General features: G+C 37.4%; 2 protein-coding genes across 8 annotated transcripts in view; one reads left to right on the top strand and one right to left on the bottom strand.

The window, feature by feature from the left end:
- Positions 1–14,160, bottom strand: keap1a (kelch-like ECH-associated protein 1a). The gene is made up of 7 exons (XM_079612699.1): positions 13,752–14,160; positions 8,171–8,808; positions 6,027–6,383; positions 4,105–4,781; positions 1,820–2,025; positions 647–823; positions 1–532 (listed from the first exon to the last, which is right to left on the bottom strand). Exons 2-7 carry the CDS (start codon positions 8,378–8,380, stop codon positions 360–362), a joined length of 1,800 nt encoding a protein of 599 aa, XP_079468825.1. The 5' UTR covers positions 8,381–8,808; positions 13,752–14,160; the 3' UTR covers positions 1–359.
- The window catches only part of crlf1a (cytokine receptor-like factor 1a), a 21,444-nt gene continuing 13,893 nt past the window's right edge, over positions 12,596–20,146 (top strand). Inside the window, exons 1-3 of one of the 7 annotated variants that reach the window (XM_079612704.1) lie at positions 13,299–13,335; positions 14,967–15,070; positions 19,221–19,706. In XM_079612704.1, the coding sequence (XP_079468830.1) occupies positions 19,649–19,706 (58 nt within the window). In that variant the 5' untranslated portion in view covers positions 13,299–13,335; positions 14,967–15,070; positions 19,221–19,648. Of the gene's footprint in view, positions 12,770–13,236; positions 13,336–14,071; positions 14,274–14,966; positions 15,071–19,220; positions 19,707–20,146 lie in introns of those variants that run through there. The other 6 variants (XM_079612703.1, XM_079612701.1, XM_079612702.1 and 3 more) reach the window with 6 other exon arrangements.

Here is a 20,146-nt window from a genome sequence, read left to right on the forward strand (position 1 = left end):
TTCATCAGATTTAAGTGTTTTATAAGGTGTGCACATTAAACAGTGCATTTACAGACATGAAAAGCATTATAGAACAAGCTCACAAAATTACGTGTTCAGCAGTTTGACAAAAAGATTGTGCGTGTCTCAGTCATATTCATATAGTCCTGATACAGTGATCATTAGTCCAGTGATTAGCCATGTTTCTTTCTCTAAATCACACACACTTTGTGGTGGATGGAGATTTATCAAATTAAACTTAATTAACCTGAAATGACAGAGAAATGTTCTTATTGGCATCACATGCAAAAAGAAATTTGAAGGAAATCCAGCATGTGCGGTCTTCAACATGGCACATGTTCACAGGTCAAATTTCCACATTACATCTCCTCATCCTCCTCATCCTCTGGCAGGATTCCAGGACACGGTTCCATGGTTACAGCAACACCCATTCCACTGCGCCCAACAGGCATATCTGTTACAAACGTCCATACGTTACTGCCTGGACAGTAGCACTCCACACTGGACAAGAAACCCCCTTGATTGAATCCACCTGATATGGAAGAATATGAAAGATTATTGACATTTATGCATTAAGCTTTTAGCCACTGGATTCAAGGTATACATTTGATCAGTTCATGCATTCCTTTCCACCAATCCAGCTCACCTAACACGTATATCTTGCATTGGAAGACTGTGACTCCATGTGCACTGCGGCAGTGGTTCATAGAGGCCATGGGTTCCCACACATCTCGAGCGATGTTATATCTCTCCATCGTTTTGAGTTGGGTTTGACCATCGTAGCCACCAACTGCATAGAGGTAGTTATCCATACACACCACCCCTACAAACAGAACACAAATCAAAAAGCTTAGTAAATGCCAACAAGTGTTCACTTCATTATTTGAAGTAAATTTGGAGTCTTTTTTTTTATTTGTGTGTACTGTATTTTCTGGTATGGAGCTTCCAGCCATTCAATGAAAGTGAATGGTGACCAAGTCTGTCAAAAAAATTCAAAGCATTATTTTCTTTGTATAACTTAAAATGTATGCAGTGCACTACTTTTATGATGCGTGACAGTTCCTGGTCCCCATCTACATTCATTGCGTGGAAGAAACCAGTGTGAACATTCTTTAAAATGTTTATTTTTTTATTACACAGAAGAAAGAAACATACAGGTTAGGAACAAGATAAGGGTGCATAAATTATGAAAGAATTTCATACATGTCTTTATGACGACTGCACAGGTAATTCTTCAACTCTTATGAAATGAATTATTGATGACTATGCCACAGATTTAGCTATTACAGAGCATACTGAATTGTTGTGCAAGGCTGCAGGGACAAGCAACTCTAGGAAGTAGGAATTCCTAGAAGTCCAGTCACCTTCATGGACATTTTTAAAATAGTTTGATCTTTTTAATTTATTAACTTATGAACGAAAACATGGTGTGGTTAATGGTTAATTGTTTACTTAGAAAGTTGTATGTTAATTAGCTTATGTTTGATTCAGGTTTATTATTACCGGTACATTTATTCATTTAGCGGATAGTTTTATCAAAAGCCAATTACAAAAAGTCATTCATCTTAAGGAGGCAATAACATGACAAGTGCTAACAATACAATACAATACAAAGTTCCAAACACTGAATATTATGTTTTATTATGTTGTTGATTAGATTTGATGTAGTCATTTGTTCTCTTATTTTCATATTGTTGCCTTTAGTCACTTTTATATAATGGCACGATTCATGCAGTACATCACATGACTGTGGTTAACATGTCAAATAAAACAAAAGAGTTCCAATCCATTAATTTGATAAATGGTGCAGAATATTTACCAAGGCCGCTCCGAACTGTGTTCATAGGTGCCACTTGCTGCCAGGTGTTCGTGTCTGGTTGATAGCGCTCCGCCGTGTTCCATCGGTTGTCCCCGTCGAACCCCCCCACCACATACAGACTCCCCCCACACATGACGACACCGGCCCCCAGTCGTGCTACTGACATAGGGGCCACAAATGTCCAGCGGTTTGTCTCTGGGTCATACCTGTGAAAACAATAAAGCAAGACATCCTTACAAACCAATTTAGATAATGTATGAATATGATTTCCTAGATATAAAAGATCCTCTGTAAATATCTCAGGCTCATCACTTCAAGTATTCCATTGTTTCTAACAATGATATCCAGAGCCAAATACCAATCATAATTGCAAGCAATTCCCATGAGCTGTTATACATCACCAACAGAATGTCACAAATTAAAAATCAGCCTTCAGCAAGAAGAGGTTGTATTTAACCTGCCAACAATGCAACATCTCCACTTAAGATCTTATGAAGACAGCTACTGTTACTGACCCAAGAGTTTCTGTCTCCCAGCACAACAGAGGCACACATATTACTGAGCCTTGAATTTCACACGTCTTTGAAATTGTAGATGATTTATCGATATTTATTGTTTGAATTTGTGTCTAGCTCTAATTCTTACATAGAAAACACGCACTTTCTCTCCCTGCATTCCTGGACAGATTAACTTTCCGCTTTGAGCTGCTCGCTCAGATATAAATGATCCTCAATAGGACTCACATGCCTCTGTTATGAATCTATACTTGAGCTGTTGTCTACAAGAAAAGCTTTTTGAAAATGATATAGCATAGCAAAAATAAGAAATAACGACAAAGTGAATGAGGTTTATGTCACTTACTGAACATTCTCTGCTCGTGGCATAATGTGTCTTGTTTAAGGATGTGTATTTACTGTATACACATTACAGTTTGGGGTCAGTATGATTTGTTTTAAAGAATTTTTATCCAGCAAAGATGCATAGAATTGATCAGAAAGTGTATAGTGTATAATATTACCCCCTAAAAAAAAACAGAAATTAATTTTAAATGTGTGCTCAGGATTAATCAAAGAAGCCTGAAAAAATAACATGAACATGTAACACAGGAACATTACGCAGTACAATCGTTTTCAACGTTGATAATAAGAAATGTTTCTTGAGCATCAAATCAGCATTTTTTAGAATGATTTCTGATTATGAATGAACAATTAATTTAAATTTTACAATATTTTCACAATATTACAATTTTTACTGTATTTTTGATTAAATAAATGGTTATTTTATGCTCGCCTTGGTGAGCATAAGAGACTTCTGTCCAAGTCCTTCTCTCTCTATATATATACTGGTATGTATATAGATGCAGTGTTGTAAGCTCAATGTTTTCATTTTGTCTTCCATAATTTAGTTATTAATGTAATTTTTTATTCTGTACAAAAACTTCTGAAGAAATTATAATATCCAAATTGTTTTGTAACTTGTATCAAACTTGTTCTTATTTAGATCATTCACTCCTTTTCAATTAAAGATATTTAAGTCTAATTCATGCATTCGTCATTATAATGTAGTTAGTTCAAAGTAGACACTTCCTTATGCAGATGTTTTTACAGTCCCAATAACCCTTTCAATACTGTATAGCAACCAGTTCTTAGTTCTCACAGTACATTGGAGTCCTTCCTTTCAGATTCACTTGTGACATTGAGGTACAGTACATGGCACTTTCGTTTCAGGTTGCTGATGAATCTCTCTTACCTGATCTGTCACCATTGGCTAATAAATATAAAATAGTCATATCATTACACTTATTGAGAAGATGAGTTTCTTCTGAAAGGCCAAACCTGACTGTGTGGCGTGTGGAATGCACGTTATGAGACAGATTTGCCTGAAGCTTGTTAGTCAAGAGTGACTGCTCTGAAAAGAACAGAGCAAACTGATCTCTACACCCTGATGGAAGGGGATTGTTCTAGAAGTCAAAACAGTTTCTGCAGCTGATGAGCGACGCGTCACAAGTGTAGCGTGTATAGTAACCTTTCTGCTAAGATTTCGTTTTTTTAACGTTCTGTGTGAATGTTCTTGTCGGACAGGTGTGCGACTTAGTCTTTGGTGTAATAAAAACTTTGTCAACCAAGTTTAAATCTGTCACTCTGCACTGTGCTAATGTTTTGATTCCGCTAGCGTACTTATAATAGAAAGGAAATATAATATAAAGGGGGAAAACCCCACAGCGTAAAACAAACCTTGACAACACAAAACCTTTTTGAATTGTTTTCTTCCTGTCCCAGCCTTACCTCTCAACGCTGTTATGATGTGTAGAGGCATGTGAACCCCCTACGGCATAAATGCTTCCGTCGATGACCCCGACACCCACTCGGTTTCTGGGCGTGTTGAGCGGAGCCAGCTGGGTCCACTGGTTAGTCATGGGGTTGTAGCAGGACAAAAACCCAGACTCCGTGTTGTTCTGCAGAGAGAGATTCCGTCCCCCGACCGTATAAATGAGCCCGAACAACACGCAAGCCCCTAGCCCGCTACAGGGAGATCCCATGTCAGATAGCGTTAGCCAGACATTCTTCCGTGGGTCGAAGGCTTCCAGAGAGTCCAGAGAGTGTTGCCTGTAACCTCCCGCTATGTAGATGAGTTGCGTCCCACGATGAGGAGGGGGCGGCAGGGATTTTCGAAGAGCCATGTCCTGGAAGATCTTGGACAGGAAGTCCTTGCAGGAGTTGGCCTTGCTGAGGATGGGGCAGGACTGCAGTTGCCTTTTGAGGAATGTGGGCGGCAGGGCATAGATGTGGACCGCGTTGAGGAGGGCATGAAAGTACTGCGCCCGGCCCTCCGCATCCCAGCGGACCCAGTCAATGCAGGCCTTGTAGACCTCAGATTCGCAGAGCACCTTTAGACTGTCCTGACTGATCAACTCCAGCAGCTGGCAATGGGACAAACTGAAGAACTCCTCCTCTTTTGTTACCTGTGACATGAGCATGGAGGATAGTTAGATCTGAAAAGTATCTTGAACAAGTCCTGACTTATTTACAAGTTTGTTATTGATATTTAAAATAGTTACAAAGTCCATAAATACAAATTCAATATGTAAACATGTTAGGAACAATCAATTTAAAAAAGAACAAATTAAAGCAATGTTCACCCTTTTCCATAAAAGTGCAGTCACATTTATCATTGTTCTGTGAATTATTTAAGGCAAAATGCAGTAATTTCAATAGGAATCCAGTTGATTGAGTATTTAGCATGAGTGTGAAAGATTTCCCCACATAGATTTCACAACGGGTTCAAGTTGGTCACATAGATTTGCCAAGTGGACAAACAGAAAGCGGTTTGGTTTAAAAGTAACTACTGTAAGAACTGAGCTTCATACATCGCTACACTATTGGCGACAGACAATGGAGCTTTTTGCCAGCAAAATTTCACAGAAAATTTGCAAATGTGACTGCACCAAAATGAATATTATTTGATCATTAGGGAGCTCACAAATCTCATTCATGCTTATTTTTAATAAAAAAAAAGGTGACTTTAGACACATTGTGCAAGGTTTGACATCATTGACACCATATTTTATGCCACCAAAAGTCATGGCAAGAACAGGATGGTTTAAAAAAACAATATAAAGTCTTATCATCTAGTTCTTTGAATAGATGTGAATTGGATAATCAGTGAACAATGACTTTAATTTCATGCTTTTTCCATTTTTAGCTATTGCATGGCTTCAGAAGATGAGCAGCATGGGTCGTGTGAACAACTTTTATGGTACTTTTGTAATGGTAAATACATTTATGGATTACGTTTAATGTTTGAGCTTGACAGTATAAATCATCATCCACTTTCATTGTATGGAACAGTGCACCTTGCACATCTCTTTTCGAGTTGAAGAACAAAGTAATAAAGAAAAAAAAATACAGGTTGGAGTGACGAGCATTTTTGGGTTAATTATAGTTTTGGGGTTAACTATTGCTTTATTGCATGATTCATTTGAAAGCTGGATAATTTATACGAATCAATATCCATCTGCAAGGCAGACCTGAGTTCCATTGACAAATCAATTAGCTACACAGCGCTGTTCTCTACAGCCTTCATTCATTCACAGACTAACTGTTACAGGTCAATTGCTCAGTACAGTTACTTAAGAGAGCACAGCAGGTGGCAACTATCGATTGCTGCTAACTGACACTTCGGTGAACGGAGTCTACAGGGCACGCACCTCATTGAAGTGAGTGTTGATATACTCTCTTGTGCGAAGGTGCAGCTCGGTGCAGCCGATCTCCTCCGCAAATCTCAAGATGCCTATGACGTTAGACGGCTCCAGGTTCTTTGTGAGGAAATCACAGCACGCTTTGGCCACTTCTTCCATCTGATAGCGCATCGCTGTCAGGAGGACGTGAAGAACACACTTCTCGCCCACTGTGATGCGAGAGGTGTAGGCATAGTCAATGAGACGGCTGATGACCTGAGGACACGCGTCTCGCAGGGTGACCTCTGAGGCGTGGCATTCCTTGAAGTTACTGGTGAACATGGCTTTGAAGTAAGGACTGCAGGCAGCCAGCACCAGTTTGTGTACCTGGGGAATATAGACACTTGTTCATGGCTGGCGTTAAAAATAAAATAAAAAGCAGGCAGGACACACCTGAAACTAAATCTGTATGTAGAATATAAAATATGTATTCAATTTACATATTAAAACTAGTGTATGAAATAGCAAATGTAAATTATATTATTGAATTTTCATTTTCATTTTGCACCAAACGTTTCACAAATGTATGAGAAAATTCTAATTTAAATACAGAAATGCATTGCCATTTTACATATTGCATTGTCATTTTGAATATTGCATTTCAAATTGAATATTGCTACCTATTAGCTTCCATACCCATGTACTTGTAATTACAATTAAATGTCTCAACATGTACTAACATAATTCTTCACTTGTAATGAAAACAATTTATCTGTGTGCTGTAATTTGCAGTGTCAGAGACATACCATATTAAAAAGAAACTAAAACATGCTGGACCTGTTTCTCTAAGATTTGCTAGTTGGAATATAATTTTTGGAATCCAAGCAGAGTAATCAATGTAGTTTACTATACAAAGTACTAGAGAATAAAGAATCTATAATAGGGAAGCATTGATATTAACATTCTGAGCAATGCAATAAGCCAATAACTTTTTTCATTTTATTATATGTTTTGTATAGTTATTACATTCTATATTACTTGTCTAAATAAAATTAAAATAAAACACTAAAAACTAAAACCAATTCTGCAAGTAAATTTAGGCATAACACCAGTATGAAGAATTCACAAATATATTTTTGAAGCTCATAATAATAAATACACAAAGGCCCTTTTATAACAATAATATAATAATGTCAAGTAATATTTAATATTATTCCGTAGTAAATATTTGTTCCAAAATATTTCAAAGCTGTCAGTCAGTATAATTATGCGACACCGCCTTCTTACAGATTAAGGCCACTCAAACTTATGAATAATTGAGACTCTGCTGATGTATACGAGCACTGCAGGCTATATGGTATGGAAAAAGTCCTGTGATGTTGATTCAAACCAGGGAAACCAAAATAGCCCCAAATAAAATCCTGAAACACCTAAAACTACTGTGCTTACATTGTTTTCTATCATGCAATTGTTAATTGTGTGAACCTCAACTCCTTAAAAAATAATAATAAAAAAACCTATATGGTTAGAACAGACTGTGCTGCAATGGGAGATCTCATGACACTAGTTGAATAAAGGTGCGTCTCAATCAGCTCTCTTGCTTGTCGTGAATCAGTATATCGTGTACACAAATTCGGGCACTGGAAAGGGCAGAAAGAACCCTGGCTCACTACACATTGGGACACATGACTCTTTTTCCGTCGACATAACAACGTCCTCGTTGTATTACATCACTACTGGTATTAATGAACAACAGCAGAACTGATATCTTGCAACATTTCAGCCGTAAATAAATCATAAAATGTTAGCTAGATTATGTTCATAACTTGTCTAACAATGAAATATAATTAAATAAGGGTTTTAAAAAACATCTATCGCATCATTCGCATGTCATTATGTGTAGCGAGTAGGCTCACGTGATTTATGTTTCACACATCAGAGGTTCCATTAAGGGAACATAGTGAGCATCGATCCTCCCTGGTATTCACGGTGGATTGTGAGACTTTTTAGGGAGCAAATGTTTGAGTGCACTGGTAGGATTTTGGGATTGAGACAGCCCTTAAAATGGCCAACTCCTTGATCAGTGCTCTGACTACTGAACTAGGAAGCTGATTGAGACGCACCCTAAGACAGCTTTTTCACCAAGTGCACCTTTAAGGAACTACAAATCTCACCTTAAAATCCACTATCTTGTCCTTGTACATCACATGTAGAACCAGATCACAGAGCAATCCATGATGCCGGAACTCATCCATGACCAGCATGGCTCTAGAGGGATGACTTTCAACCGTGTAATCCAAGTAACCATGACCCCTCATGGAGGGGACTACGATGGCAGAGAAATCCTCATCTTTAATGGGCCTCTTCTTTTTTGGACAGTTCATTCTCTGAGACCTGGAATATCACTGATATATGTAGGAAACGGATGGTGACTGCAGTGACAAAATATCTATATCCATCCATGTGTCATGAAGAAAAATAGGCACAACTGATGATCGCTTAGCGATAGAGAGCCATGTTTCTTCTGCCTGGTTAGAAGTCCACCATACAAAGATTCTGTATCAAGCCAAGTTGGCATTGTTGAAATGTTCACAGTATATAATAAAAAGATATTATACCATCACTTGCTTTAAATCAGACAAATGCTGCTTTTTGTCTTTATAGATGAGGTAAAAAGTCATTTTTATCCTCTAGACTAGAGGATGTACACGCAAAGTTATCTTAAATTACTTTAAGCATATGCATTAAAAATGCAATATCCTTTTCTTCCAAAAGGTTATTGTCCTCTGAGATGGATTTTGCTCTTTTCACCCTGTAAAAAAAACACACAAAAAAAAATCAGATTTTTTTAAGTTTGATTGTTTATCAAATGCATAATTGAATATAGCCAAAGATGATTGAGGAAGATATCTTGGATATAAAACTAAACAAACACAAGATGTAATAGGCAATATAAAAGGAATACAATGGCAGCTTTACACAAATCCAGCAGAGCCCATTTCTATCATAACAATATTTACAAGAAAGTGTATTTAATTACAGTCTATGTTGACAGTTGCACAGACTTGGCTGAATCATGTTTCACTTCCCTATTCCTTGACGGATGTCAAGTAGACTAAAAAAAAAAAGAAAAGAAAAAAAGTAAACAGCAAAGCCACTCCCTTGTTCACAGACGAAACATGTGATTTCCTGCATAACAGAGCCAGGACTTCCAAAACCATGCTTGTGGCACAACTGAAATAGTTGGGTATCAAAAGACCTTTGTGCGCACCAACATGGTTTTCGAGTGAAGGCCAAAGTCTCTGTTGTTTATCAGTCTTGGTGTTGTTGTTCATCAGAAACTATTTTTTTTCATGGGTTATGTAACGTCCCACACTTGCAGGTCATTTCTGTTGCTTTTATTGCACAACTCAGTGTTGAAGACACTTATTTGTCTTAAAGCACAGTTTATCACAAGACAACGCTGCCAGCCACGGCTTCTTTTGGAACTAAGAGAGAGAGCTCCTTCAGTCGTGGCCTCCATCCCTCATAAAAGCTCATTGTCTCACGCTCCCACATGCCATACTGCAAAGCCGGACTTTAAAGAGAACTTCAACATGCTGAGCCATGCACATCACATTAGCTCCATGGCTCTGGTGGGATTAACCATTAACTCGCTGAGTGTCAGGTTATTTGAAAAATAATAGAACAGAAAGTGAAAAGCTCTGGAACTTTTCTGGGAGGTTCTGCCAAGTGAACTCTTGTCCTGGTTAACTACCATGATGTGCTGTATGCAATTAAAGGAATAGTCATTATTTGCCTACTCTCAATGTCATCCGAAACCTGTATGCTGTGTCTGTGGAATATTTATGAAGAACCTTTACACAGCACTTTCCATTCAATGGCTACATTTACATAGTCAGAGTGAGGAATTACTCAGACTAGTATAAGTTTACATTACATGGGCAAGATTTTTTTTAGTCCTACTTTTCAAAGCTACTTTGATTATTCACAATAGATATACCATTGTTTATTTCCATTAACCGATGTTATGCGACTAAAATGCAATTTTTCCTCTTGCGATAAGTCATTCCAAAAATCATGGTGACGGATATTGGTAGGTTTATGTATATGGCAGCCACCGCATTAGCCATTATTTTTAATCGAAGGAGACATAGGTGTGTTATCATTAACGGCAAGGAAAGCCTTGGGAGTGGCAACGTACGAGGTGTTTCTTGGAGGTTATAGTACAGGAGTTCCTCTGTGAAATCACAGAGGAACTCCTGTAATTATTTTTTCTTTTATGAGTTTAATAAAGAACTTTGTCTCGTCTTCTGTCCAAACATACCACGCCATCTTTATAGAGTGCCCTATAAATGCGGAAAAAAAACTGTTCCCATTGCAGTTTTGCGAAATATTCAAATTGCCTGAAAATACACCTCATGCGAGCATAAAAACTGATTCTGTTTCCATTGGGCGAATTTTCAATTTCAATTTGCACAATTTGAAGGGTAATTGAAAAACAGTTAATGTTTCCATTTTATTTTATTTGCTTGTTTATTTATTGATTATTTTTATTATATTTTTTAAATTCATATTTATAATGTTATTTAATTCATAATTATTATTTTTTCTTAATTTGTTTATTTTGCTTATGTTTGCCCTTATCTGTGTGGGTTTTTCATGTTCAGTCACACGTATTATAGTGCACACACTTTGGCTAGATTGCAAGAATTAAAGAATACACACTTACATATTGCAATTAAAACATGCATTTTACTGCAGTTATGGCTTCTATATGCATAATCACATTATCATTATTTAATTATCCCTTAAAGGTCATAAAAGTCATAAAAGTTAGAAGTCATAAAACCCTAAAACACATTTTTTGAGATGTGTACTGGTTACACATCCATAAAAACAACAATAATACTCATTATCTTTATTATTCAGGGGGAAGTGTTTTCTTTTCTGAGCTATTTCATTCTTCCGGTTAAAAAAGCAAAGTTTAACAAACATCACAAAAAGTGAGGTATAGGCCAATGCGATAATTCAGAGTGATGATTGAGTGGCTTTTCTCCACATAATTCATGAGAATAAACTCCACCAACACATGGAAACACGTGCGCGCATAAGAGTGGTTTCTGCAATGAGTTTAACAACACAAAGTGCTCATCAGAGAGAGAGAGAGAGAGAGAGAGAGAGAGAGAGAGAGAGAGAGAGAGAGAGAGAGAGAGAGAGAGAGAGAGAGAGAGAGAGAGAGAGAGAGAGAGAGAGAGAGAGAGAGAGAGAGTGAGTGAGTGAGTGAGTGAGTGAGTGAGTGAGTGAGTGAGAGAAGAAGGGAGGGAGGGAGGGAGAGCGAAGTTCCACTGTGTCAGTTATATAGCTGAGGTTATTGAGTGCACAAAACACTTCATTAATAACTGCTGCACCATGACACATCTCCTTTGCTCTGATAAAGAGCCAGTCAGTCTATGAGCCGTCTGGAACGCGTTCATGACTATGAGGAAAACTGTGAATCATAAAGACACTGGGTGCATGGTCGGGTCGTGATAACTGACCTAGAATCAGGCTGATGGGAAAGCCTTTGTTCAGATGAAGTTTCTAAGTACATAAACTGCACTTTTTGCATAATCATTGTGATCTATTTAACTCGGAAAGAGTCGGACATACAGTACTCACAATATAGGAATGCATTGCAGTGTGATTCAGAGATGACTAATGATAATTGAATTAGCTCACGGCTCAACAATAAGGATCGCCTGATGGCCCTGGGTCAGTGTGAGAGAGTTTCAGGATAGTCTTATGAAGTCCTGATCACCCTCTCAGAGTTTTTTAATATAGTTATTGCAATAATGACCAGCTAATTGCTTGATCCCTAACAGAACGTATGGCTATTATTTGTAAACAAATAATATATATAAAAGTAAATTACTACAGAGGCATACAAAATATGATGCTAAAATTAAAATGTATGAGTGCTGTTGTTATTCAATTTGTTTTGAACATTTTAGTGATTAGGTCATAAATACAGGTAAGGCTTCATGTCAACACCTACTAGCATAATAATGTGTTGATGTTTTCTTTCACAAATGGAAACAGAGTTGTTATAATGGTGAAACAAATGTGCGCAAAGCACTGAGGCTTTTCTCTCAACAGTGTCGTAAGAAGGTTTATTAACAGTCAACATCGAGTTCCTTGCCACGGTCACCTTTTGGCTTGCTTAGATGGGGCCACTTAATATTTGGCAGTATTGACTTGAATGCACTGATACTAGTTAAGAACTGAACTAAGCTGACGATGACATCACTGTTTTCTCCAGAGTGTCTATATAATAATTGATCTAATTCCATAATTTATTAACTTTACAACAGTTATTGAACCAAAACGAATCAACACTGAGCTGATTTCAACTGAATGACTGTTTACTATTGTCTTTTTAAAATTCTGTTTGCAACATTAAATCTTTATTTTTCTGTTTAACAAATATGTATTGTAAAAATCACTAGGCTATATAAAGTTACAGTGTGAGGCTGCATCTCTCTTGTCTCCCCTGAGCCCTTTGAGTTTTAACAGACCCCCAAAGCCTGGGATGAGTTTGATGGGGGTAACTGAGAATGAATAGGGGAAAGCCATGTTAGAGGAGGCAATTTCATCTTGCTATGATTGGATACGATCGGTTATGATTGGATGTGATTGGTTCGTGAGTAAATCCCACCTCTTGTTGTCGTGCGCGTTCTCCAATCGGCCTTAATGAAGACAATGATGGCGTTAATGGGAAGACTATTTAAAAAGTAAGTAAACAACTCAGCCACTTACAGTAGATATCACTGCTTTATGTCATGTCAAAATCAAACTGGAAATGGCCTGAAGACATGATGTCTGTGGGGGGGTTTTAGTGAGCAATCTGCTTGGTGAAGTTAAAGGTATCTTCGTCTGTGACCAGCTTGTGTAGAAGCTTGATGACTGCTGAAAATAAGTTGACTATTAAAAAGAAAAGCTACAAAAATAGTTCACAAATATTATATATTGTTAATTTTTATTGTCTTTAGTTATTATTTTGTATTAAAAATACAAATGAAATGTATACTCCACAACCGCTTGGAATGGGATTCTCGTGCAAGTACCATGACATTAAATAGAAAACCCGGAATAGACTCCAAGCCCAGTGATTACAAAACGCTTCGAGCGTGGGAGGGGTCGCCCCTCACTCATATACGCTGTTCTGTTCCAGTCCGGGGTTTAGCATGTTCGTTGCTTGGTGAGACCCAAAGCTTGACGCTTTGACTTATTTCGGAACTATTTTATTTTGGCTAAAAAAAGAAATGTACGAACTAACTCGCCATACTTTGTGTAAAACGTAAGTTACTCAATATTTTTAACCAGTGTAGCTGCTATAATATTACACTAGCAATCATGCTGTAGTAAATGTCAGTACCGCGGATATTTACAAACAGTCTCGTGCCAACAGAAACTTACAATGCTACTGCTCGTGTGTGATATTGCACTATTAAGAACAAAACTACTTTGTCAGCACTTTTCTTTGGGGAAAAACTTGAACCAGTAATCCGAGATTTTAACGAATGTGACATCATTCCACTATGAGCTATCGCACCCTTGATAAAATTAGGTTGATACGGCGAGAAAAAAAAGGGGAAAAAAAGAGTTTTAGTTAACTAACGTTAGCTAACTTAGCCCCGTGTCAAGTGCGTGCAGGTCTTCATCGACACCAAACGCAATTCTCTATCTAACTTACACCCGCTAAAAAACACTCACCTTGTATCAGGAACCGGCAACAGTTCTCCACTTACGTACTGTCAGCATAGATGCTTTATTTAAAGAATGATTCTGATAAAATAAAATATATTAATAAATGAAGAGGTGAATGCCCTCCGCGCGCATTCAAGAACAGAATGTTCCTGTGTAGCGTATAAAACGTCAAAGCAAAGCACACACGAAAAAAACGAAAGTTTGCTGTGCCGCGAAGCTCCACCGCCTTCCAGCTGTCAACTGCCTGTGTGAGGTGAAACGCGCGCTCACGCTGTGACTCACGCTCGCGCGCCTGCCTTCTAAACACACAGCGAAGAATGACTGGCGAAGAAGGCTCGTGCACACACTCTAGCGCGCTCCCGCTGGCAGCTCTCCAAACACACAGAGTGCCTGCCATTGACATCAGCATGACTGTGCAACTCCTCTATTCAGCTGAACGAGACCTAATACAGGTTGAATGACAAACCGAAAGCAAAGATATCGAGGACTGTCAGTTGATCTCATTTGTCATTTGAATACTCGTCTCAGGTAATCCATTTCTGAGTCTGAGAGCTTCACAGTCTGGAAAAATTAACAAATTCGTTGCCAAGAACTCTTAAGGTTGTTATGTAAAAAGCAAACAGACGCCCACTGGGAAACCCTCTTCCTAATCCTAGATGAAATTTTGTATTTGCAGTGTATTTGTTTGGGCTTGTTGGGATTGTAACTGTCCCTGAGGCTTTAGTGAGTCAGAATATATGGTGAGTGGAATTCCACAATAATAATGAACAAGCTAATCTACATTTTAACCAGGGAACTTCAGCCTTCTCAAAAGTAGTGATTAACAATGTTTACCGAAAGCTGTGCAGTAAAATGCCATTATTAAAACTGGAAAAAAAAAATGTTTAACAGAAATTACTGTTAAATTAATTCAATTGTTGCTTATATGCACGACAAATTTACTCAACTTTACTATATTAGCTATGGATAATGGTCCTGTGTGTGAGATTCTATGTAGAGTGTTTTTTTACACCCCTTATATTAAGAGTGTTGTTTTTATATATAAATTACATAGGCCTATATCAGATTTGATGGATCTCTGGCAGATAGCAGATTGTTTTACAGTATTCCTGAAAGGCTTTTCCAAATATCATATTCCTTGTTGGGTTACACCCAGGCCTTTGACCTTAGCAGAATTTGTAAGGTTTGTTTTGCTGATTCTCGCCTTGTCATGGTCTTAAGGAAGTCATTGAAGCAGGAACATGCAAATTCCACCAAGAGCAGGAGGTGCGAGATCAAATAATGTTCCAACAAAGGACAGCAAATTGTACTGTTAGAAAGATCAGGTACATATGCACAGCATTATATTATGGCAGCGATAGCATCTTCTTTATCAGTTCCATGAAAGCATTATTAACATTTAATCAATTTATTGTGATAATTATATGATTGCTATGATAATCATAATAAATAATCCACTCATCTGCCACCTTTTAATGCCAGCTTTGGTAACACTCTTTTGAATCACAATGAAATATCAACATTTGGTATTGAGGGCAGGTGCATTAGTTATTTTGTGTTCTTTCATATTGCACAAGATACTAGACTTTGTCCTGCATAATATGCAAACCACTTTCTTGTCATGCGTGCAACACATCAGGTGTGCTCTTTTACTGCCAGGAGAATAAAGAAAATGCCAAACAGCACAATGACACAGCAGTTCAGAAGAACATGAGATTGACTGATGACCCTGCATCCACAGCACTTTTCAAGACAGCCCCCATCCCATTATGCAACCCTCCCTACTTGTTTCTCTATTTAATGACATCTATCATATATAATTATATTAGAATCTATCATATAAACCCATCGTGTCTGATTTCTTCAAAGATTCTTTGGTAATGCGATTATTCAACACAAAAAACAGTAACAACTGAAATGCAAAGGCTCATTTCTGCAAGTGAAAATTGGCTAAATAACAATTTTTACATGTTTTAAGATGATTTGCATGCATGGCCTGACAACTTTATAGATTTGTTCATTGTATAATTCTCAATCCTGGATACAATAGTCAAACTTGAGTTAAATACACTGTGTTTGTGCTCCCTCTAATGGTTGCCTCTGAATGACACGCAACTCAATTGCCTAGAGATTTGTTTTATTTATGAAGTGGGACTTGGGTTCTTTGTATGTTGTAATACTTCCAAATAGCTCACCATAAAAAATATAAATAAAATAAAAAACAGTACAAAACAATAGCATTGAGCATGTATACAAATTTGAACAGCATCTTTTGGCAGAACAATTAGACCATGAAAATTATCACAGATTAGTTGTAATCTATTATTTGCCTATATGTTTATATTTTGCATTGATTTTAAAATAAAATGTTCATCTCTAATTTCATAATCAAATCAAAAGCCCTGGGTGCGTTGAGACATTTTAAGGCTTTGAGTCATGTATTTGAATTGAACAACAAAACATTCCCCAAATAGTTTTATAGGTATAAATATGCAGGATTTGCATAACCCGTTGGAGTAAGAGGATATAGAGAGTAAGTATGGATTATGGGGAATGAATAAAAAAAAAGAGAATGAAGGGTGAAATATTCTTCTTTTTTGATTGTCGATGCATTTCACCCAGCACATTGAATCCAGATGGAATGAGGAGAAAGAGCAAGTTAACAACTCTGTGTCCCATGGGATATTCGGCTACACATTTGCTAGATCTTGCCATCACCGAGTGTAGGTTGATATACATCTGTCATGCATTATTCGGGGGGGCTTGCCAAAGGTGCTTCTCTGGCTTCAGAAACTATTTCAGGGGTATCTGTCAGAAATGATGGTCTGATTTGTATTTCTTTTGACTGTTCATTCCATGTTAATTCACATTTATCTGTTCTTTAGAAATAATAATAATACATTATAACGTACATTACAATGTAAACAAAGCTTAGCCGAGTCTGGAAAGGCTTTGACCCTACTTCAAACAAACATTTTCTCCCAATCAGTGAGGATTGGACCGCTGGGGTCAGTGACTGTCTCTGTGTATTAAGAGGAAATTGCTTGATTTACAGTGATTTCTGCACATGTTTCACAGAGCTGGAGCCTCTCCCAGCTTTCCAGACATGTTTAAGAGGGTTTCTGTGTCGGCCAAGTTGATTGGACATAAAATGCTGAGGTGTGTTGGACTAAGGTTTACCCCCCATTGGGTAATCATCATTATATTACTGCATGTCCAATTTGGGTTCCTCGGAGGGCTTCAAAACAAAGCAGCCAATACTTTCACACTCGGCTTGAACGCTGCGAGTCAAAGCCTGCGTCCCGAAGAGAATTCCCACTGAAATCTTTATGGTGGGATAATTTGTTCCACATGCCAGAGCTCACCCACTAAATCACAGGGTCCCGGTAATCAATGCTTCCCTGTCTCATTATGGTGTGTTGTGCTGTCTCGGAGCAGGCTTCTGGAGGATAAATGTCCTCTTAGATACAGACAATTTCTTGAAGTGTAAGTCATGTTCTGGTCTGGATAGGCATCACCTAGCCGGGCATGTGTCCAATCAGATGCGGTCAGTGAATTGGCCGAGAGATTTATGTTGCAACTCATTTGCTTGGAGGAAGTTCTTGTTTGCATTTCTGTTTCTAACTATCTTTGTTGTTCTGTCTCCAAAGCAGAACTCTTTTAACACATCACTCAATTACTCCTTTTCTTCCTCTCCTGTATAGTTATAGCTAATGTTTTGGATTATTTCCCCATCTTTTAGGATTTAGTGAAAAGCATAATCACTCTCGCCCTTCAAGTTGATCCAAAGTCTTTTAATGGACTGGATTATATTCCTAAAGACTCAAAGATCTGAGGCAGATGATAGTGAGACCATTTCCTTTGAAATCTGGTGCTTATGTCTGTGTAACATGACCACATGCAATAGTCATGTATTTCTCAGCAACAGCTACTTCATTCACGGATAATTATATCTTGTTAATCTGTTTGTACGGCTTTCATTTATCTCAAGCCTGCTGAGGTTGTTGTGATTACATCATCATTCTTTTTTAAATGTACATTTCCTGAAGTGCGCTATTTATGACATAACATTCTTAAGCATGCATCGACTCTTATGCATTACTCATAGGCATGATGCATGAGTAAACTGTTTGGAAGTGTCGATTATATTTAGGAACATGGTGTTTAGAAGTGCAGATCTTTTAAATAACTGTTTAGAAGACATAAGCATGAAGTTATAGGATAAGGGCAGAATTAATGAATGTGGTGGGAGCTCTCCCTTGAGTTTCCAGCTCTGTTAGATGAATGGTCTTTGTCCCCATTCATTCATAGACTTTAGATGACATCCCTCTTGTTATAGCATTGTATGATGATAACAGGAAAGGAAGTCCACTCACTCATTTACGAGACAGAACCAGCGTGGAACTAACGGTAAACCCGGCTTTAACAAGCGTTTTTTCGACAATAGAATAAAGCACTGCATTGTGGCTTGCTGACCCACGGGCGAACTTACTGTCATGGTTATTGTTTCAAAATATACATTGTCACCGAATGAGTGACTCAATGACTAGGACCATATCTCCAACTGCTCATAACCATTACTCAAACATTAGTCATGACAACTTTGAGGCGTTGGTATTGAATTGACATGCATTTTCCATTGATTTAAACTTTGTACAGACAAAAAAATAAGGAGAGAAATGCACAGTTTTATAAAAGTAAAAAAAATTTTTTGGAAACGTATTGTCTTAAATAATTCTGTTTAATTCAGTTTATTTCACATTTTCATAGAAGAACGATTGATGTTAATGAAATATTGTTTTAATTGCCGTTTTTATCTATATAATTATATTTAATTCAGTGCTCTCAAATTGATTAGTCGTGATTAATTGTAACTAACATAAAAGTGTTTTATATAATATGTCTGTGTGTGTGTGTATACATATATATATATATATATATATATTATGTATGTGTGTATATATGTACATACACACATATATATATGCACATATCTAATATAAACAAACTTCTAGATGAATTGATCGATTTGACAGCACTAATTTAATTATAATTTCATTACGTACATATCTATATAATTATATTTACAGAATTTGTATTGCATTTTATCCCCATATCAGAACAATTGGCAAAACTATCAAATTTAGCCAAAAACAGTTTTTCTTTTTAATATTCCGTAGCCTATTTGAGCAAATGACTGGAATAGGCTATAGAAACGAATATTTCTCTCGTTTTAGGGTCATATCATCTACCTTTATTCAGTTCTGTTCAAATTTAAATATAATATTCATATTATAGATAGTAGGCTATGTCAGACAAACATGCGCATGGTCTGAGACAAGGTGTAGACGGCAAGTTAAACTTTTACTCCTTCCAGTCAATTATCACAGAATGTAATTACTCGGCTTTAAGTGACTCTCCATAAAAGGCCTGAAGTGGAAAGACTTCCTATTAAGTGATTGTTCTGACCCACAGGTAGACTGAAGCTTCGGGATTCACGAGGAAAGGGAAACAAGAGGAGGGCACAAGACAGAAGGAAGGGAGGAATAAAACGAAAGAGGCAAAAAATGACTTGGAACTGTGTGGGAAGACATGGGAGGAGCTTACAAAGTATAAACTTGGATGTTTCCTAGCAGTGGAGAGCCTCAGCACGGTAAACGATGCCAAAAGTAAATGAAGAGGACGAATGCACCGTCGCATTAACAGAACATTTAGCGGATATTCTTTAAAGTTCAGTCTTCTGGAATATCCGCGAGACGCCCGCAGCTCAGGAACTGACGCTGGGATCAACTGTTCGGGTGCACTGGAGCTGGACTCGGTGTGGCATGCGTGGATCAAATATTCCTGCATAGACCAATAAGACTCTCTTGTCCTAAAAGAAGAAAGCGAACATTTGTCATAAGATGATCTGGCTATTGTTTTTGCTGCTCTGTGCTGCCGGCGTGTTGTCGTCTTCCACCCGTGAGTACATTTATAGCTCTCTTTAATGTGTGTGTTACATGTGTTCTTACGTACCTTTTTCATCGAATGGGATTTTGGGGACTTGGCGCGTTCAGTATTGAATTTATATTGGTAAATATAATAGTTTGAATATAATAGTAACTTACTTTAAAGTGTTTTAATGTTAAGGTATTTGTAATGTTACGTACGATAATTAATAGGCTAGATAAAAAAAGTAGGTATCCAGCATCTGCGAATTAAACACAATATTTGTTGTGTATAAATAACAAATGAGGATGTAGGCTACCAGGTTCTTGTAATGAACTTTTTATTGTATCGATGCATTTAAAAAATATAAATTAGAAAAATAACAAAACATTGTTTTATTGTCACATGATCACAACAAACAAAATTGTTTAGGCCTATTTAAATATTGGTTAAAATTTTGTACAATATTTTAA

The sequence above is a fragment of the Phoxinus phoxinus genome (assembly GCF_949152265.1).
Source record: "Phoxinus phoxinus genome assembly, chromosome: 5".
Taxonomy (NCBI): Eukaryota; Metazoa; Chordata; class Actinopteri; order Cypriniformes; family Leuciscidae; genus Phoxinus; species Phoxinus phoxinus.

Excerpts from the sequence above, each read along its gene's own strand:
- keap1a (XM_079612699.1), bottom strand. The coding sequence starts at position 8,380 with ATGAACTGTCCAAAAAAGAAGAGGCCCATTAAAGATGAGGATTTCTCT. Across the intron at positions 6,384-8,170 it reads ACAAGATAGTGGATTTTAAG|GTACACAAACTGGTGCTGGC; the intron begins GTGAGATTTGTA and ends TATATTCCCCAG. Across the intron at positions 2,026-4,104 it reads CATCATAACAGCGTTGAGAG|GTATGACCCAGAGACAAACC; the intron begins GTAAGGCTGGGA and ends TTGTTTTCACAG.